The sequence below is a fragment of the Megascapheus bottae genome, chromosome X (assembly GCF_031878675.1).
Source record: "Megascapheus bottae isolate mThoBot1 chromosome X, mThoBot2.hap1, whole genome shotgun sequence".
NCBI classification, from domain to species: Eukaryota; Metazoa; Chordata; class Mammalia; order Rodentia; family Geomyidae; genus Megascapheus; species Megascapheus bottae.
Genome location: NC_143547.1, coordinates 104,658,134 through 104,678,814, shown reverse-complemented (window position 1 = coordinate 104,678,814; position 20,681 = coordinate 104,658,134). Strand labels below are relative to the sequence as shown.

At 51.1% G+C, this 20,681-nt stretch overlaps 2 protein-coding genes across 3 annotated transcripts in view; one reads left to right on the top strand and one right to left on the bottom strand.

The window, feature by feature from the left end:
- Positions 1-6,098, top strand: part of Bcap31 (B cell receptor associated protein 31) — a 35,141-nt gene extending 29,043 nt beyond the window's left edge. For both annotated transcript variants that reach the window (XM_090326952.1, XM_090326953.1), the window contains exons 5-8: positions 1,922-2,057; positions 2,956-3,079; positions 4,554-4,654; positions 5,704-6,098. In XM_090326952.1, the coding sequence (XP_090183078.1) occupies positions 1,922-2,057; positions 2,956-3,079; positions 4,554-4,654; positions 5,704-5,742 (400 nt within the window). In that variant the 3' untranslated portion in view covers positions 5,743-6,098. The remainder of the gene's footprint in view (positions 1-1,921; positions 2,058-2,955; positions 3,080-4,553; positions 4,655-5,703) is intronic.
- Positions 6,099-10,943: 4,845 nt separating this feature from the next.
- Slc6a8 (solute carrier family 6 member 8) lies at positions 10,944-19,941 on the bottom strand. The gene is made up of 13 exons (XM_090326720.1): positions 19,314-19,941; positions 17,555-17,686; positions 16,403-16,652; positions 15,857-15,989; positions 14,712-14,846; positions 14,511-14,614; positions 14,277-14,401; positions 13,634-13,746; positions 13,390-13,527; positions 13,191-13,293; positions 13,014-13,114; positions 12,770-12,940; positions 10,944-12,453 (listed from the first exon to the last, which is right to left on the bottom strand). Exons 1-13 carry the CDS (start codon positions 19,573-19,575, stop codon positions 12,313-12,315), a joined length of 1,908 nt encoding a protein of 635 aa, XP_090182846.1. The 5' UTR covers positions 19,576-19,941; the 3' UTR covers positions 10,944-12,312.
- Positions 19,942-20,681: the final 740 nt, after the last annotated feature.

Sequence of the window (20,681 nt, the reverse complement as noted above, 5' to 3'; positions counted from 1 at the left end):
CTGAGCTACGCTGTTATTGTGAGCAAGACACTACTGAGGTTCTGCCCTGTATTCTGTAGGTGTCCAAGTCTTCTCTTTAAGACTGTTCTCAGTATCTGAGATAGACTTGAGAGAACACTGAGAAAATCTAGACCCTTGTTATTCTGCCGCTGTTATCCTACCTTGGATAACTGAGTCTGGCTGTTGACACTCTGACTGTTGACACTCCTCAGCAGTCACCTTTCCCAACCTGATGGTTGTTACGTAATAACCTTTGGTCTTCCCCACCCACCCTTGTGGGTCCTGGTGATGTTCACAGGCCCCCATCTCAACCAGCAGGTGGCACACATACCCCCTCCCCCTTCCTTTTCCAGCTGGGAGGAGGGACCTTTTCTTTAATACCACAGGGACCTGTTTAGGAGCCAGAAGCTTTACGCTGGGTTTGGGGCTAGTCACATTTGCCTTTCTGGCCTCTCCATGACTTCTGTTGCTGTGAATCAGGCCAGTGGCTTCTCCCTGCTTCCTGGGATGCTTGGTAGCTCTTTCCACCTTCAGGGTTGTATCCCAGTGGGGGGCAGGCTGGTGGGCAGCTGGGGGCTGAGACAGGGAAACCTGAGCCCTCTGCCACGAGGTTCCAGCTGCTAATTTTAGAGAGCACATGTCACTGGAAACTCTCCTCTCCTGCCAGGAATCAGCAGCCTGGTTCTCCCTGTGTTCCAGGGGCCCCTGGGAGCCTTGCCCCAAACCAGGAACCACATGGGCACTCCAATCCATATGTGTCTTCCCCAGAGAGATTGCCCTGGCTCAGGCAAGAAGAGAGCTCTTTTTGTGCTGAGCTCCTCATCTCCATGCCTGCTTGAGAATGGGAAAAGCCTACCAATGCCTGGTAGAACCAGAGAGGCCAGCCTAGGCACAGGCCACCAAGGCTGCTGCTTCTTGTTCAGGCACTTTGGTTGAAATGTCCTGAAAGAATTACTTTCTTCCTTTTTCCCCAGAGCTCAATACACATATCTTGCCTGACTCTAGGTGCTATGGCTGTACTGGGCCCTTTTTGAGGCATGTGGAAAAAGTATCCCTTCATCTTGACTGAAGGAGCAGTCATTGTCTCAAGGCTGCAGGGAAGGTCTTCCCTCTGCTCCCTGCGATCCCATTCTTGCTGTTCAGGGATCAGGATCTGCTGATCCAGTTGACACCTGTTTGCCTCTCAGCTGCTTTAGGCAGTGGGCACTTGTGCCTTGAGTCATATTTTTCTGTTGGCCTCTAGTCTAACACAACCTGAGCACTATTATACAATGTGTAGGGCAGCCTGTCTGTGTGATGATTCTCGGAAAGGTGTTGGGGAAAAAAGTTTTTTCTATCTTATGACAGGACCTGGAATCTGTTCCCCAAAGAGTTAGAAAGTATAATTTCTTAACTATAGTTCTGAATAGACCTGAGTTGAAATTCTACCCACATCAGTTTCTAGTTCTTGTCTTTGAACATGTTACCTTGCTGAGCCTGTTTCCTTCTCTTTAAAGAGAAGGCAACAGTAGTAACTACCTCTTATACTAGATATGAGGATTCTGCTTCATATTATTAGCCACCATTGTTCTTTTATGGAGGCAAGCCTGGCCTTGAAGGGAGGAAACTGCTGAGCCTTGTTTGGCATGTTGAGGCCCTGACCTGGAAAATGCCAGTGTTCCGGGATCTCATGCCATGCCTAGTCTATGTCCTGGGTGTCCCCATACTCCTGCTTCCAACCCCTCCCTGTGACACCTTGCAGAATTCAAGAGTGGCTATTTGGGGGGATTGGCAGATGCCAGCTCCCAGGCCCCTCCTTTCCTCTCATGTGGCCAGGTCTAGGCTGGAGGCAGGCTGGGGCAGGTAGCAGCCAAGAAGAGATCCTGCCAGCTACTTTGCTTTCTTGATTCTTCTCACTTACCCTTTTTGTAAACAATTACAGCCTGCTTAGACGCCTGGTGACTCTGATCTCCCAGCAGGCCACACTGCTGGCCTCCAATGAAGCCTTTAAAAAGCAGGCAGAGAGTGCTAGTGAGGCTGCCAAGAAGTACATGGAGGAGAATGACCAGCTAAAGAAGGTGAGCCTACTTTCCTAATGTGAGTGGGATGCTTGGGCTCATATTCCTCAGGGTCCATTGTTAGGTTGTCAGACTAGGACCTATATGAGACTACCGCTGCTTGAAAATCGGATTTGTGTGGAGGCACAAAGGGGAAGTTGTTGTGGGGGAGGTTGCCCTCTGCTCATGGGAATGTAGTAGAAAGGGGGGCATCTTGAATCCATTCACTGCTTTCAGTGAGACTGTCCTTAGGAGAATGAGTCATCATGAGCCTGGGCTCTGTGCTGGGACCCCTGACAGCCCTTCTCCAGAAGATTGATATCAGGCATACCTTCAGTAACATAAGACTGATGTATCCCTCAGTGTTAGAGAGGCAGAAACTGGGTTGTTGGCTGGACCACGAAGTATTGTCAGGAGGTGAGGTAAATACAGTCAAGATTTAGAAGGAAATGGATAGATTTTGAAACATAGTTAGGACACACTGGGTAGGCAGGGTCAAATTTAGGGCTTATGTACTGCAGTGAACTATTGGAGCCTGGGAAAAAGATATAGTAGTGGTTAGGTGGGGGTGAGTGACAGAGCTCCAGATAAACAACAAGTTGAGTCATTGAACGAACCCATAAACTCCATAGAGCTTCTGAGTCTTGCTGGTGAAGAAGGAGGCAGAGCCAGGGGTCAGAACAAGCAGGGTATGTGGCCTATGAGCTGTAATAGGTGGCCCTTCTGGCCCCTTCCTTTCCCCCAATGGCCAGTTCCACTACTCTCTGGCCTTTGGTAGCAAGTAGTAGCCCTATTCCACATTGACATTTCTGAAGGGGCAAGAACAAGTAAGTGCCCAGAGTAGACTGGTGGATAGCACTGGGTTGGAGCCTTGCTTTCCCTTCTTACTGAATAATCTGGCCATTGATACTTTTTCCAGGGAACTACTGTAGATGGAGGCAAGGTGGATGTTGGGAATGCTGAGGTAAAATTGGTGGAAGAGAATAAGAACCTGAAGGCGGATGTGAAGAAACTAAAGGATGAACTGGACAGCACCAAACAAAGTGAGAATTGCCCTCTTGTGTTGTCCCCTCTATCCCCAGGTTTGGAGACTCCATTCTCACTAATGCTGCTCTTGTACCAAAGTGTTAATAGCAAATCCCTATGTGCAAATTCAAGAGCTGACTGAAAATACACAGCACCCTATTCTTGTGTGGTTGAACTTATCCCATAACCAGGTGAGGTACAGTAGTTGAGCAGGGCTTGGAGAAGCTCTGGCAATCATCTCACATTCTATAGCAGTGCTTACTGGAGGTGTTCCTGTTGAAAAGGAAACAGGGGTAACCTTGGAGCTGAGAGTAAAAGGAATAGAATTGGATATGGATTTACATGGTTTTTTTGTTTATTTGTTTTTTGTCAGTTGTGGAGCTTGACTTCTGGGTCTGGGCATTTTCCCTGAGCTCTTCAGCTCAAGGCTAACCACACTCCCCCTTGAGCCACAGTGCCACTTCCAGTTTTCTAGTGGTTAATTGGAGATAAGTGCTGGGCTGGCTTTGAACCTTGATCTTCAGATGTCAGCCTCCTGAGTAGTTAGGATTATAGGTGTGAACCATTGTGTCCAGCTAAAGTATGTTTTTGTTTTTGCCAGTCCTGGGTCTTGAACTCAGGACCTGAGCACTGTCCTTAGCCTTTTTCAAGGCTAGAGCTCCACTTGAGCCACAGCACCACTTCTGGTTTTTTTATATGTACGTGGCACTGAGAAATTGAACCAGGGTCTTTGTGCATGCTAGGCAAGCACTCTACCACTAGGCCAAACTCCCAGCCTTTATCTGTATGTTTGATTGTTTGTTTTAAGCTCTATACTAGTCTACCTTTTTGTTTGTTGGTTTGTTTGCCAGTCTTGGGACTTGAAATCAGGGACTGGGCTCTGTCCCTGACCTTCTTTTCTTGAAGGCTAACACTCTACCACTTAAGCTGCAGTGCCACTCCTGGCCTTTTCTATTTGTGTGGTACTGAGGACTTGAAGCCAGGTCTTCGTGCATGCTAGGCAAGCAATTTATCACTAAGCCCTATTCCCAGCCCTACCTGTCTACCTTTTGTTCCCCATTCCTAGACATAAGCCCATTCAGCAGTGTAGACTTTAGCTGTTGCTGCTCTGAAAATCTGCAAGGTATTGCTATCATTATGGTATTTTTTTGAGACTGAGGATTTGCTTTCTGCCTCTTGTTCTCGGTCTCTCTAAAAGTCATCCCTGTTAGAGAACCACTAGGGTTTCCTTCATTCAAAGGCACCAAAGGGAACTTAGATTTTTGTTTTGTATTTTCTTCAGATAGCTGTTTGGTCATCTCTTCATTGTATCCCTGTTCTGGAGATCTATAAAGGCAGATGCACTTTATTTAGAAACACTGGAAATTGCCTGTGCAACCTCATTTGAGACAGATTCAGGGCAGTTTCTCATGTTTTAAGCCAGCAGGTTTTTTTCCTCCTAGTCTTAGTTCTTTGATTTATTCCTGTCTTTATCGTTTATATCATTTACAGAGCTAGAGAAAACTCAGAATGAAGCCCTGGCCATGCAGAAGCAGAGTGAAGGGCTCACTAAGGAGTATGATCGCCTGCTGGAAGAGTATGCCAAGCTTCAGGTCAGCTTTGCCCCCTTCCTGTGCAGGTGTGGGTTAGAGCATTATTTCTGTATGTAGGAAACTTGTGTCCTCCTCTGCAGGACTTGTAAGAGTTCTGGCTTGTAACAAACCTCCTTCACTGCTTAGTTTAGGGAGAAAGCCTGACCAGTAGCCAGAACCTTTCTCTTGCCAGGTGGTGTGTGGCATAGCACTAGATGGATAAGAAAGCCCTCAGTAGGTAACTATGTATTCTCTGTGTCTTATCCTTGAGCCAAGCCTTTGGTTCCTCAAGAGAAACTCCTTACTTTCCAGGCTATATCCAGCCCTGGTATGAAGCCTCATTAGAAATATATGTGGGTGAATCCCTGAATTTACTACTTGACACCTCTCGTGTGGGGCTAGGGGTGATGTGGCGGAACCTCAAAAAGTACCTGTCAAGTGACAAGTATAAACTACTGCCTGAGGCCGCGTGTGAGTTCTTAGACTAGTCTTAGAAGCTCAAATATTTGAGGAGGGGGTGATCTAGGTAAGTTACCCCTAAGTTCCACAGCTCTCATCAGTGTTTGATAGCCTGTTTGGACACCACAGTGCCCTAGCAAGAAGGACCAATAAAGCTTCCTTACTCTAATAGAGGTTCCTGTGCACTTAGTGTAAGGTAGGCTATATGGAAGGAATTGAGTTCTGAAGGGAGCTGTGGAAGGTATACCAAGTTGAGAAGGTTTTGAGTTGGCACTTGAAAGTTGACCAGCCATGTGTTGGAAAAGGGAGTCTTGTTTCTGCTCTGGCTATGGTAAAGGATTATTGCATGGAAGATTCCAGCTGCTCTCCTTAAAGCCCAAGCCTACACTGAGATCCTAGCAGTCCAGTATTAGGCTCAGAGCCTTTTTAGCATTATAGGGAGGACCAGTATTCCTACCTGAGCAAGCTTTTGGGTGCTGGTGAGGGTGGGGTGCCTTGCATACTTGAATACCTATCATTTTAGAGAAGGGAACTCAGTTGGGCCTCTGGGCAATATGGCTAGGAGCTGAAGGATGTAGGCCTTGCCAACTTACTGCTTTGTCCCTTTCCAGGCCTCGGTTCATGGTCCTACAGACAAGAAGGAGGAGTGAGGGGCTGCCTCCTTCCCTGCCTGCAACCAGCTTCCACTTTGCTGTTTCCTGGGAGCCCACCCTTTCCCATCTGTTTTTTAGTTCACTTCCTCCCATCCCCTTCCATAGCTTGTTAGCTCTTCGTCTTGGCTCCTTTCCACTGCCGGCATACCACAGGGGGACCTGGTTGTCACTAATATTTTGCCATTGTTCTGCCTGACTGGGCCACTTCTACTCCTTAGAATATGGTACTTATGACCTGGCCAGTGTCAGAGCATCTTTTGTTTTACAATGTTGACATGTTCTCTTGTCCTGCAGGAGGCCTGTGAAGCAGGCTATTTCTTCTGTGGGCAATAAAAGTTATAATGCATATATAAGATACTTGTGTATAACTGAGGTTACAGGGAGTATTCTTCTTTTCAAAACTCCAGAACTTCCAGAGAAGTGCAGCCAGGACTGTGTGGCACTCCTGTTTTCCTTGAGTTTATTCCAGCTCTGGAGGCCAGGGTCACACTTGCTTTCAAAGGTCCTGTCCTCCCTGTCCCTCCTTTCCCCTCAGGCTGACACAGGCCCCACTTTATGGCTCTTGGGGAGTATCTGTCCTGTCAGTCTCCCTGGGGATTGGCAGCAGTCCCAGAAGCTTGATAAACCAATGGGACTTCCTGGTGGCAGACGTGCCTGCCTTCTTTGGGTTCCTGTTCATCACATTCAGAACAGATACAATGTGGCAGAGCGCCACCAGTCACTCCCCTGCCCTACCCCCTCCTGAAGGTTTCGCAGCATGACCTCTGACTAATGCTGACTGGGAGAAGAGACTCGTCCTTGGCACTGACCTAGAGCTGGCCCAGGGCAGAGTGAGGCAGTTGGAGACGTGCTGCAGAAGGGTCAGGGCCCTTTTACTGCCTCCAGCCCTGAAGATACAAGAGTATGAGTATGGTCCTGTTACTGGAACTGGCATATTGACAGTTCCCCTGGTGGCTTCCTCTAGTCAGTCATACATGGTCAATCTACTGATGAGCTTCTCTCCAATACAGCACAAGAAAGGGTTCTGTCATTGCTGAGGTATCTGTCTTCTGCCCCTGTCCCCTGCAGGGTCTCTGACATATCTATCTATGTGAATTCTGGGTAGAGGGACAGGATAACAGACTGAAAGTGTGTCTTTTGGAATTGGGATGACCTCTGAAGATGTTAATACTGGCCAGGTAGCTAATAGCCCTCCAGTCTGCCCTATCTGGACCCAGGCCAGAAGCTGCTTTCTCAAGTATCCTGTCACCTCTCCCAGCACTCAGAGAGAACATGGCCTTGTGAGAAGTGTGCACCTTTCCTCACAGCCTCAGAAGTAGTGCCCATGGTGATGGGAGCATTTTGGTGACACCTTCTGCTTGCTATGCCAAGGGTTAGAGCCAGTCCACTTTTCTAAGAAGTGCTCTGGACTACTTTGGGCCTCCCTGAGTTTACCCATCTGTGCTTCAATGAGCTAAAGTTCAAACAGCCACTCCTGCTATTCCTCTCCAAACATTGTGAAGCCCATGTTTGTCCTCCCTTCCAGGGCACCCCCATCTAATGGGGCAAATGGCAGGGGTATTCCCGCTTTGTTTGTTTGCAAGGACTAAAACTACTTCTTTTGCCAATCTCCTTGTCCTAATGTTTAGCATGGGGGCAGATTCCTGAGTAAATATTTGGCCATGCTAATACAGAGCCTAGTTCAGAGGAGACACCTCTGTGAGGTTGTCTTTTTGTGCTGTCACTGTTCTGTGTGTCTTCAGTGGCATTGTGGCAGGTAGCTTGAAGTGCTTTTAGCCTGAAGGGTAGGAGAATAGCCCAGAGCTCTCATCTCAGGCAAAAGATATAATTGAGAGCTCTTTCAAACTATCTATAATCCAGAACGGGATGGGATAGGCTCTGATGATTAACACTGGACTGCCAACCCTTTCTGGAAGGCAGTTTGTGAGTTGGTGCAACTTGGGAAGAGTCTAGTAGACACTTAGTAAGGGCCTTCGAAGCTAAGAGTCTTAGCAGACAAGGGTTCTAGAAGTGGCATTGAGGCTAAAGGGGTTAGAGGTCTATTGAAGGTGAAACACTGAAAGAGAAATTGGAGAATGGCACACAACAGAACTGGGGCTATGTGATCATGCTCTTGCTCAAGGTACAACCTGCTTATCAACATCCAAGGATCTATATGGACTGATAGTTCACATCTCTTCTCTTTTTTCATTGTGGTAACACAACAAAATACCATTTCCACCATTTTTTTCCATTTTGGGGGTTTGAGCTCAGGGACTGAGTGTTGTCCCTAAGCTTTTTCATTTAAGGTTAGTGCTCTAACACTTGATCTACTGCTCTACTTCTGGTTGGAGACAAGAGCCACAGAAAGGGCTGGGAGTGTGGCTTAGTGGAGTGCTTGCCTAGCATGCATGAAACTGGGTTTGATTCCTCAGTACCACATAAACAGGAAAAGCTGGAGGTGGTGCTGTGGCTCAGGTGGCAGAGGGATAATCTTGAGCAAAAGAAGCTCAGGGACAGTACCCATGCCCTGAGTTCAAGCCCCAAGACTGGCAAAAAAATCACAGACTTTCCTGCTCTGGTTGACTTTGAACCACAATCCTCACATCTCAGCCTCCAGATTAGTTTGGATTATACGTGTGACCCATCAGCACCCATCATTTTCAAAAGCATAATTCAGTGATACTGAGTTGAGCACATCATTGTGCAACCATTACCCCTAACACATTTGCAGAACTAATCTTCCCAGAACTCTGTTCCTATTAAACATTTAATGCATCTCCATTTCTGTAACCCTCATGGTGTCACCCTTCTATTCTGTCTCTGGACCTAACTATTCTGAGGGCTTCTTATATATGGGATCATGTAGTATTTGTCAGTGTTTTCCTTTTTCATACATTTTTAGGGTTACTATAAAAGGTGATGTACAGAGGGGTTACTGATTTTACATGTCAGATAATCAAGAGTTCAATTTTTTTTGCCAGTCTTGGGGCTTGAGCTCAGGGCCTGGGCTCTGGTCTTTGAGCTTTCTCAAGGCTAGCACTCTTACTACTTGAGCCACAGCACCACTTCCAGCTTTTTCTGTGAATGAGATACCAGGGAATCAAACCCAGGCCTTCATGTAGACTAGGCAAGCACTGTTCCAGGTCACAGTCCTGGCCCCAAGAGTTCATTTCCTAATGAACAATGTCACCACTTTCCTTGCTCCCAGTTTTTCCCTCCTGTCCCTAACTGCAAGTTATATAGTTCATTTTCAACATAGTATCTAGTGAATACCATTATGTTCACCCTTTGTCCCACCATCACTGTGCCCCCCCCCCGACCCTCCCAAAGCCATAAATAAACAAGACGAAAAGAAAACAAAACAGCAAAGACAAAAAGCTCTCATTTCCATTTCCTGGAGTTCATTTCAATAAATGTATATGTCCTTTTATGATTGCATTGTTTCACCTAGCGTCATGTCCTCAAGGATCACTTATGTAACCAGTCAGGTCCTCCATTTTTAGGGTTAATATTCCATTGTATAGACATACTTATTTTGTTTTTTGGTTGGTCATGGTTCTTGAACTCTGGGCCTGAGCGCTGTCTGAGCTCTTCAGCTCAAGGCTACTGCCCTACCGCCTGAGCCACAGCGCCGGTTTTCTAGTTTTCTAGTCTCTTGGTCTTGGAGCTGGGAGTTTGGCCTAGTGGTAGAGTGCTTGCCTAGCATGCACGAAGACCCGGGTTCGATTCCTTGGTACCACATACTTAGAAAAAGCCGGACATGGTGCTGAGGCTCAAGTGGTAGAGCTCTAGCCTTGAGAAAAATCCAAGGACAGTGCTCAGGCCCTGAGCTCAAGCCCAGGACTGGCAAAAAAAAAGTCTCTTGGTCTTTAGTGCCCAGGCTAGCTTTGAATCATGATCCTCAGATCTCAACCTCCTGATTAGCTAGGGTTATAGGCGTGAGCCATCACGCCTGGCCATGGCTTTCTTTTGTTCTTCCATTCTAAGTTCCTTAAGTTCCTTTTACTCCTTCTTTCTACTCCTACTCAGACTAGGTTTGTTGTCTGCCCCTCTACTTAAACTTGTTCAGGGTTCTGAGACCTCCTTGCTACACCCAGTAAATATGCCATAGCATCCCCATCCTTGACTAGAATAGCACTTGGCAGAGCTGGCCATTTCCTCTCTGAGCCTTATTGGCCATCTAATGCTTGGGCCTCATTTACTGATACACCCATTCATACCTTCCTCAGCCCCTCTAGACTCAGGAATTGTCACCTGTGTCTGTATTGAGAGCTTCCAGTTTTAGTTCTATCTAGGCCAGACTTGACGGAATTGCAGACTCCCATGTCCACCTGCCAACTAAAAATCTCCACTTGGATGATATTTCCCGGAAGACATACCCAAAGCCAACTTGCAGTTGTACCTTGAAGGACCTGGCAACACTTCTCTGGTATTTGCCTTAACTCCTCCTCCACAGTCCAAGTTGGACCAAACACTTCACCTTCAGATCTTGGAAGGCAAGTAATATTTTTGTGGCAACCTTTCTATAATCTTAGTTACTCAGGAGACTGAGATCTAAGGCCACAGTTTAAAGCCATCCCGGCCAGCAAATTAATGAGATTATTTCAGCTGTGATTCAGGTGGTACAGTGCCAGCCTGGAGCAAAAAAAAAAAAAAAACAAAAACAAAAACAAAAAAACGGAAAAGGACAGCATTAAAGCCCTGAGTTCAAGTCTCACCCAGTATTGGCAGAAATTCTAGTAGTACCCAGGGTTGTATACCTGCCCTCTTTGCTGCATTCCTTGCTCTTCATGCTGTCACCTCTCTTACCCTAAATCCATCTGCTACAGGGGACTAGGGCTTCCTTCCCTACTGAAGTCTCTGCTCTTAAAATGGGGCCTTTTGTGCTGATGTTGGGTGGGACTTGAACTCAGGGCCTGGGCACTGTCTTTGAGCTCAAAGCTGGCACAGTACTACTCCACTTCTGGCTTTTTGCTGATTAACTGGAGATAGGATGGAGATAGGAGTGAGTCTCATGGACTTGTTGCCTCGGGCTAGCTTTGAACCACAATCAGATCTCAGCTTTCTGAGTAGCTAAATTACAGGTGTGAAGCTCCACCTAGCCTGGAATGGGGCCTTGTGTGCAAATGGCAGAGCTGGTTAAAAAGTCCCCCACTCCCTTGCACACTCAACCCCCCCCCTTGCTCCCCAAAAGCAGAGGCAAAGACAACGCCAACTTTGGAAAATGATGTGTTTTATTGCTATGTTTGCAGTGGCTTTTTAGCACAGTAAGAACGTCCTCCATAGGCCCGGTATACCCTCAGCTAGCCCCACCATCAGTCTGTCCTTCAATGGAGGAATCCTTTCTAGGGGCCACTCAGCTGTTCGGGCTTGATAGGACACAGATGTGGGTTAAAGCTGCTACACGGAAGACTGGAGATAGGAAAAGTACATCAGCCTTTAAGCTTGGAGGTGGGAGCCTGGGATCCTTTCCCTGGGCTGTGCCCGTGGATGATCCCTGCAGTCAAGCCCAGCCCAGGGTGCAGGGTATGGGCTAGCCTGAGCATGCCAGGTGAGCAGCCCCAGATTCCTGGAACTGAATGACAGCATCCCCACCCTGCAGACTTGGGTGCATAGGGGCAATGTGAGGACATCCTCAAATGCTCCTGCCATGTACTTTACCACCCCATTCTGGGGCTGAAGAGTACATCCACACATATCCATACAACATACTCTCACTCAGCAGCCTGAAGCTTTTGCTTTGCCTATGAAAATTAGAGCTATAAATTCACACTCCTTGGCTAGGGCAAAGAAGGAAGGGGTACAAGGAAGGGAGAGGGTAATGAAGGGATGGTTTGGGCTCTTCTGTTTAGAAATATACAAGCAGAAATCTCACTCCTCAAGTTTTTATAAAATGTGCAAAATACAAGCCTCCTTGGCCCAGAGGCACCATTTACATCTGGTATTCACCTTTGCTAAGAGAAAGATCTGTCACGCACGCATATACGCTCACACACTCACACAATCGATATTGGTGGCTGTTGGCGCAGGGACCAGAAGGCTCCCTTGCTGGCTGGCTCTCTGAGCTAGAATAAGGATAGGGAAAGGAGGGGGGTCTAGTCCTGCTGAAGCATTTGAAAGTCTTGTTTCTGCTGCCTCTCCCTTGCCTCTTCCCATTCTGCCTCACCCCTCTACCCGCTCCCCCTTTCCCCAAGCTGCCACTGCTGCTTCTGGGGTGAGGGTGTACTACAGAGTGGAGCCTGGGAGGTAGGCAGAGTGAGCTAGGAAGGGGTAAGGAGGTAGGTCCTAGGCAGTAGGGGAAAAGGATGGGAGGCAGAGCCTGGGAGCCTTGTGTGGACTAGCTTGACTAGGGGCTGGGGGGAGGGGAGGAGGCATCTATTTTTGGTGGGTTGTGATATTTTTGGCGTTTTATTAAAAATGGAAAAAGTTATTGTAGCACACATGGTGCTATTCTCCCCTCCCCCCAGGCAGACCCCAAAACTCAAGGAAAGGCAAGCCCCTAGAAGGGTCGGGTAGGGGCTAAATAAAGCAGGGGCTGCTATGGCTACCAGAGGATGAGCTGGTGATGTGAGCTGGAGGTGCATGTTACATGACACTCTCCACCACAACGACCTTGCTGCTCTCGGACACTGGGGTCAGGGTGGTCAGGCCCCTGACATCTGCATCCTGAGCTCTGTACTCCAAGTGGTGGAGGCCCCAGATAGGTTGGGTGAGGTGCTGCCAACGCTGTGGGAGAGAAGGGTACATTGAACCCCCATCCGAGGGTCACTTTCCTCTGCCTCTTTTCAGGTCCCACTACATGCAAAGTAAGCCTCCACCCCACCTCACCCCCCCACCCCTGTGTTCTAAGTTCTAGTCACTGCACAGAAAACAGGGCTAGGGCTGATTGAGCAGTTAGGCTATTTGTATGGAAGGAGGGAAGTGAGATGGGCCCTGCTTTCTGCTGCCACCCAAGGACATAGAGCGTCAGCTTTCTTCCATCTACCCCCAGGTGGAGCTGGACAGCGTTTCCCATGGAAGGAGGGATGGGTGGGAGCCTTACCTCTGCCATCGTTCCCTTGGCCCTAAGGAGGCAGCCCAGCAGGTGAAGGGGCACACACAGCATCGAGGAGAGTGCAAAGGCCCAGCCTATGGCCTCGCCCCACCACGGGTATACATAGGTGTTATTGTAGACCAGGGGCTTGTAGTACACAACGTTGAAGATGAAGATCCCCTATAGTTACAAACCTCCACTGGCACCAGGTCTTCCACACCAGGTCTCCCACCCAGCCTTCCCCAGCTCTTACCATGCAAACCAGCGGGGTGAAGAAGGACCAGCACCATTTCATCCAGGGGCAAGGTCGGTATCCAATCATACAGGCAATGTCATCCATGAAGCGATCGGCTCCTGTAGTGAGACGGTAGAGCAACAGTTGCCCACTCCTCTCCCCATGATCTCCCTGCCCAATCCTGTCCAGACTTACCATAAACCCAAGCCACTACTACACATTCCCAAAACGCTTGCCAGAGCAGGGTGGTACCACTGGCTGAGTAGTAGTCAAACAGCTGGAAGACATACATCCCGCCCTGGGGGAGAAAGGAGAAAAGAGCAAGTCAGGGAAGTGGACAGCCACTAGCCAGAGACCCTTGACAGTCCCTCCCACTCACTTGGCTCCCACTCACATCTGTCACCATGGAGAGATCGATGACAAAACAGAGGACACAGCAGAGAGCCACCGAGATCTCCCTTTGGAAACGGAAGTAGTAGGAGGCTGGCAGGAGGTCCAGAATCCCGGTGATGAAGCCCTCCACACCTACAAACTGGCCAGGGCAACTGGGGCTTAGCCTCTCAACCCCATCCCAACTCCTTTCCCAGTGTTCCAGTCTCCTGCCCAGATACCACCACTGCCCTGAACCCCCTGCAAACCTGGCTATCCAGGCCAAGTAGCAGCAGCATGAAGAAGAACAGGGCAGCCCAGAGCGGGGCCACAGGCATCAGTGTGACAGCTCTGGGGTAGGCAATGAAGGCCAGGCCAGGCCCTGAGGAAAAAGGTGCAGGGTGAGACCTACAATATGCATGCCTGGAATCTGCCCCAGATAACTATCTCCCCTCCCCTTGCAGGTCCCAGAGCATCAGACAAAGCACCCTACCATCTCCATTTGTGTCTAGGCATGACTGGGCTCATTGAGGCATCTGACATGATAGGTCTGGAAAGCTCCAATATGCTTATCCTCAGCAGGGGCCCACCCCCATACAAGCTGGCCTGGCTTTAAAATCTATGTTCCTGGGCTCCAGAAGCTATTGCAGTTACAGGTTACCATTTCTGAGGTGATATCAGAGGCTTGAGAAAACCCCCCTTTTTCAACTGCAAGGAAGGACACTAGTTCCCTGCAACTCTTAGAGATGGGTACAGACAGGTTCAATGGACTCCCTGAGTGTAAAAGAAAAACAGCTATGCTGCAGTGGCCCAGAACAATCTAACCATTTAAGACTGAAATTGTCTGTCACATTTTAGAGTTTGTTTGTGTGTGTCTATATCAGGAGGTGAGCCAAAGCTGAATGGCTTTACCTGATTCTGCCACCTTGGAGATGTGCACGCCCTGCTCTGTGGCCATGAAGCCCAAGATGGAAAAGACCACAAAACCAGCAAAGAAGCTGGTTCCACTGTTGATGAGTGCCAGGATGATGGCGTCCCTAGAAACAGAGGGAACAAAGTGGGCTATTTAGTCTGCCTACTGCTCTGAGGTAGGGGGCAGATCAGGGCAGGCAGGGCATACCTACCCGTAACAGGTATGATACCTACTTGTAACAGTTATTGTTGAAGCGGTTGTAGCTTCCCAGGGCTGTGAGGGCCCCCAGGCCGATAGCATAGGAAAAGAAAATCTGGGTCCCAGCATCTATCCATACCTGGAGGAATGAATAGGCCAGAGAGATGGGGCATGAGGAACACAGCCTGACAGGCCCAAATCAGGCCCATGCAGCTGCATGACCTCCTCTCCCTCACCTGAGGGGACCCCAGCTTTGACCAGTCAGGCTTGAGATAGTAGATGATGCCATCCAAGGCTCCAGGCAACAGCACTCCTCGTACCAACAGCACGACGAGGACCACATAGGGGAATGTAGCAGTGAAGTACACGATCTGGGGGGAGAAGCTACTAAGAGGGGCTCTGGGGCTCACTCCCCCTCAGAGTCTCCCAGGCCAAGTCTGGTTGCCCACTCCCAGCCTTGCTGAGAATTGATGGCGCAAGTCAATCTTCCCATACTATTTGCTTAGAGCTCAGGAGGGAGGCCACTCATAGCTCCCATTCTACTTCTTTCCCTGGAGCCAGAGATCTCCCCAAGGGAAGCTTAGGATAAGGCTGGGGTCTAGGCAATCCCACAGCAAGCACTTGTCCACAGCAACGCATAGGGAGATTAGGGCCATGAATCTCTGGGCAAGGGTCTCTAGGTATGTATTGTTCCCTTTTTTGGGGAGGTGCATCCATGGGTTAAGACTGAGGTAGAAGGGCAAAGACAGCCTGCAGCACTGTGGTCTAGAGCCCCATGGTGCCAAACTCCAGATCATTCTTATGAGAGAGCTGGGGCCTTAGCATTTGTGGATTGTAACTGGGCCAGACAGAGAAGAAAAGGATGGGTAGGGAAGCCTCTTCATCCAACATCCCAAGCTCTAGGGGCCTTTCTAGAAATGAAAATGTGACAGACCACGGTCCTCCAGGGATCTGGCAAGGTGTCACAGTTCAACAATCTCATTATGTGCATATTCATACATCTGTCTTCATAACCAGAGAAGGAACTTCTAAGGGATGTGTAAACTCCAGGTCAGAGAAGCAGGGGACACACCGCTGTCCACAGACTAGGATCAGCCAGACATTAAGCCCACTGAGGCAGTGATAGGAATAGCAGAGATGGAAAGGATGGGACTGATGGATGGCACAGGGAAAGGACAGCTGATTGCCTTGCCTTCTGTCCCTCACGACCAAAAGCTGCAGGTCCCTGAATCTGATTGGTTGGAAGGAATACAGTGGGAAAAATGAAGCAAGATTTAAGTACTTTCCAACCCAGATCACTCACCTCCTGTTGCCAGTGACTCCCTGAAGACCTATACCTCCCCAGTAATGCCACCCCCACCCTGACTGCTTCCCCCTTTACCTTTCCTGTTGACTTGACCCCTTTCCATACACAGAAGTATACCAGCACCCAGCAGGCAAGGAGGCACAAAGTCACTTCCCAGTTAAGAGCTCCTGGCACTTCCAGCCCTTCAGAGAGCCGCAAGACTTTGTTCCTAGCAGAGAGGGAGAGAGAGTACCTGAGGTTTGTGCCAGCAGAGGGCCCAACAGCTGAAAAGTGCTAGGCAGTTGGTGGCTCCTCCTTCCCTGAAGCCTTGGCTCAGGCTCTACTATCATGCACCTTGATCCTGGGAGCCCCTGCCACTGGAAGTGGCCCTAGGGAACTACACTCACATATGCACGCCCCAACTTCCTGATCAGGTAGCCTTGACAGTATGATAGTAAGGAACATGACTGAAGTGACAAGGCCCACTTAGCTTATGGGACTGGAATGGGCATTTCCAAAGCAATGGGAACCACTGCAATTTCCAAAGCAGTGGAGTAGGGTGAGTGTTTCCAGAGCTGGGCCATGTATGAGGAACTAGAGGGTTAGCATGGGATGGACATGACCCAGAGGCATCTGACTCACTCCCAGAACTCGATGACAGGGGACCGGCGGTCAGCAAGCTGGTCACATGTGAGGTTGGCCAGGGTGGCATTGGCACAATCTTCGTGGCGAAAGATCTCCACACAGTCAGGAGTGTTCCAGGTATGGCCACATGTGGCCCAGGGCAAAGTGGTGGTGAAGGACTTTACCAGGTAATAGAATCCCCAGGCCAGCACCATGATGTAGTAGGTGTTGCAGTAGAAGACGATCACCATGGAGGCATAGCCCAGGCCTGGGGACAAGCCAACAGTTTCCCTGTGAGTTCCTTCTTAGGCATCTCCCCACTATCCTTATTATCTCCCCTTTGAGGGCTGGCAGTGTTCCCTGCAGGACTTAATAGCTTGCTCCTGGCACAGGGATTCTTCCCCTCCCTCATCCTACCACTAAAGACTTCACTAAGCTTCTCCAGTTCCCTTCTGTAGGTGCCCACCACTGGGCCACCTCACAAAGCCCTCCCCTTCCTGTCCTATTATCTGGTCACTATGTCCTATTGATTTGTCACAGAAGTCCCAGACAGAAGACTAACCTCCACCTACCCCACCCTAAGTGGCTTCTAGTAAAAAGCAGCTAGGAAAGATTTTTTTTTGTAGGTAGTGGGACTTGAACTCTGGGCCTGGGCGCCATTCCTGAGCTCTTCAGGTCAAGGCTACTACCCTACCCACCCCTGGGCCTGGGCATTGTCCGTGAACTCTTCAGCTCAAGGCTACCGCCCTACCCCTGGAGCCACAGCGCCGCTTCCTGGGAAAGCTTTCTAGTAATTTGAGGTGTGAGATTGTCATCTCTCAAGTCTTTAACCCCATCAAGTCATTTCACCTCTCTGAGCCTAGCTTCAGGGACAATGGTAGGACCTTACCTGTAACAAGGCAAGTATGTCCCTCTCATGACTGTACCTGTTCTATCCTTGCCCTCATGAGGGAGGCCCAGTCCTCTACTGCAGTACGTACTTCCTCCATTTCACCACGATCTACATATCCTCAGGCTTGTTCCCTAAAGGATGGGGGAGGAATTGCCTGGCCCCAGGCCTGGTGTTCAGATTTCTCATGTGGAAAATATTGAGAGCTTTGTTCCCTAGCTCTCACCTAGCACTGGAAACAGGGAAGGGGTGAGAGTGGGAACTGGCTCAGGACCACTCACCTTTGAAAAGGGGACAAATGTTCCAGACATTGATGCTGCCAGCCTTCATGAACTGGCCCAGTGAGATTTCCAGGAAGAAAATGGGAATTCCTCCAATCAGGGCAATCAGAACATAGGGAATAAGGAACACACCTGGAACAGGAAGCAGAGTAGGCTCAGGAGAGAGCAGTATTCCTTATGTACTGATAGAGGGCAATTCCCCTGTGCTCTGAGAGCACTTGACCCAAACTCCTCAGCTAAGCTGGCCAGGCTTAAGTAGGCAACAGAGATTCCAGCCTAGGAGATCCAGACAGAGCCCCAGCTCGTCTTCCACCTTGGTTCTGTTGACTCCCCACTAGGTGAATCAGTGTTGAGGTGGCCACTGACTCAGAGGCTCAATGTTAAATATCTTGGGAGACAATTCTGGATATGTTGTGAAGACAACTATAACAATTAGAACCCTGTTCTCCTGGTCACAGGGGCACTTCCAGAAGTTCAATCCTTATGAACACTTATTAATAGGCATGGAGGACACATGGACTCATTGCGTGGGTTCCTTATACCACAGTTGTGTCTGACAGGCTGTACAGTACTGGGGGGGACTTGGAGGAGGGGGTGCCAAGGCTAGTTGTTGAGGCCTAGGAGCTTGTCACAAGAGCTAAGAGCTGCTGACTGCCCTGCAGTTGGCAACTATGTGCCTATACTTTAGAATGTCCTAGGAAGTTGTGTAGGTGGCAATTTTGTGATGGTGTGCAAAGACAAGGGAGGAAGGTAAGAAAGAGATCAAGCCTTGGTGATCCCAAGGCCTGAAGGAAGTAGGCGGGGCTGTTAGAGACCAGGTGGGGTGGCAGGAAGGAGGGAGGAGCTGAGCACCTGTCCACCCCCATTCCCCCACTGTTCTATAGGGCCTCTACCCTTGTCTCAGACCCAGCTGTCTCCACTACTCACTAGCTAAATTGACTTCAGCTTGCCATGTTCTTGTTCTTGGTATCCTTCTTGTGTGACCTTGGGTAAAAGTCTAGTGTCTCCGACTCAGTTTCCCACCCATCACCTAGCTGCTTCAGCTTCGCAGCAACCAGTGTTGCTTTGCAGTCACAGGACACACTCGTGCCCATCGCTGTTGCTAAGCTGGGCTTCGGCAGCTGGGCAGGCGGGTATGGGGTGTGTATGCAGCATGTCCAGTGGAGGCGCCAGGAAGGCCAGGCCACAGGCTTCCCAAACCTGGCTCAAGTACCCAGTGTTCCAGGCTCAAGCCAGAGGGGAGGGAAAGGAAAGAAGGGAAGTGAAGAGAAGACAGAAGGGAGGAGAAGGGAGGGCATGGGGGAGGGACAGAGTGGCCCATTGTGTGTGTGTGTTCCTGTGTGCACACGTGGGGGGCCCGCACAATGTGTTACTTGTGTGCCTGACCCGTGGGGGCAGCCAGGGCTCCTCACCTCTTGGAGCCTCCCCCTTGTACTCCCCGGGTCAGGGGTGGTGAAGGGAGGGCAGGACACTGTTTCCTTTTTACCTCAGTGGCCAAGTACTCCTGCTTTGGATCGGGGAGTCTAGCGGGCAGCCCCTCAGTTTCGCCAGCCGGCTTTCTGAGTGCCTCCCCCCCCCCCTGCGCCAGGCACATGACTGGTGAAGGGGGTGGAGGCCTGCGCTGGATCGTTGAGTGCCAGGCCACAGCGAGGAGGCACCCTGGCCCCCAGGCTCCCTGGGGGACCTCCCCACCCCCTGGACTTCGCCCCACTACTCCGGTGGGCCGGGGCAGGCTGGGGGAGGGCCCGGCTTCACTCACCTCCGCCGTTCTTGTAGCACAGGTAGGGGAAGCGCCACACGTTGCCCAGGCCCACGGCGAAGCCCACGCAAGACATGATGAAGTCCATCTGGCGAGTCCAGGTCTCGCGCGGTGGCACGGCGATATGGCCAACGGGCATCCCCGGGCCGGCAGGGCCATCGCCCTTGGCCGGGGCTCCATCGGGCCCAGATGCGATGAGGGGACCCTTTTTCTCATCGCCCGACACACTGTAGATGCCATTCTCGGCGCTCTTCTTCGCCATGGCCCCGGCGGGCCGTAGGGCCAGGCCGGGGGTCGCGGGGCCTTGAGGGGAACAGGCGGGCAAGGGACTCTGGCAAAACCCGGAGGGGTGGGCCCCGAAGGCGTGGGCCCGCCCGGGGGCCTCGAGGGCGGCCGGGCCGAGGGACGGGGCGGCGGGCGGGCGGGCGGGTGGGGTGCGGGACGCCGGGAGACGCGCAGTCAGAAGCAGTCCACGAAGCACTTGAAAGTGAGCCTGAAGAATCTCATGTGTGTCGGGGACCCGGGGGCGCGCGGGCGGCGGCGGGGCCCGGCCGGGCGGCGGCGGCGGCTCCCGAGTCTCCTGCCCGCGTCTCGGGCGGCGGCTGCGGCAGCGGCGGTGGTGGCGGCGGCTCGCCGGGCGCGAGGCTCACCCTAGCGGGGCGCGGGTGGCATCTGACGCCCACTAATCTGCAAGCGGTGACCGGAGCAGCAGCCTGAGGCCCGCGTCCCCCTCCCCCCCAGCCCGGCCCGACCCGGCCCGGCCCGGCCCGGTTCGGCCCCTCAGCTGCTGCCCCGCACGTCCGCGGCTGCTGCGGCTCGCGCTTCTGACGGCAGCGATAGCTCGGGCGGCCCGGACGCGCCTTACCCCCTCCCTGTTGGCGGCGGCGGCTCCAGCCGCTCTCCCGGCCGCGGCGGGCTCTGCGATTCGCCGCTGCACTCTCACGGTCTCTCTCCACTCCGGCGAGACCGGCTGCTGCTTAAGAACCGAGTCTGAGGTGATGTCACTGTCGCCCCACCCCCACGACCCGCCCGCACCCCCCCCTCCGCCCCATCCCTCTCTCCCGCCCTCCCCTTCACTCCGCCTACCTCCTCCAGGCCTCCTCCTGCCTGCCGAGGAGACGCGACTCCCGAGCGGAGCGCGATGGCTGCTACCTGCAGCATTGACCCGCACCTCCGCCCCAGGGAACCTAGTATCCCTCGCTCCCGCCCGACTGTTCCCTCGGCTGGCCATCTTCGGTCCTCTCTCCCTCTCCCCTTGTCTCCTCGCCCACCGACTCCCTGCTTTCCCTAGGCCCTCCTTTTTTTTTTTCCTAGCCCCGCTCTGCTTGCCAGCTGGAGGCAGAGCAAGTGTTGGGTACGCAACTTGGA

What these genes read in the sequence shown, in the direction of transcription:
- Slc6a8 (XM_090326720.1), bottom strand. Translation starts at nt 19,575, where the DNA reads ATGGCGAAGAAGAGCGCCGAGAATGGCATCTACAGTGTGTCGGGCGAT. An exon ending in CATTTGTCCCCTTTTCAAAG is followed by an intron (nt 16,653 to 17,554) that starts GTGAGTGGTCCT and finishes GCTTGTCCCCAG; the next exon opens with GCCTGGGCTATGCCTCCATG. An exon ending in TTCAACAATAACTGTTACAA is followed by an intron (nt 14,402 to 14,510) that starts GTAGGTATCATA and finishes CTCTGTTTCTAG; the next exon opens with GGACGCCATCATCCTGGCAC.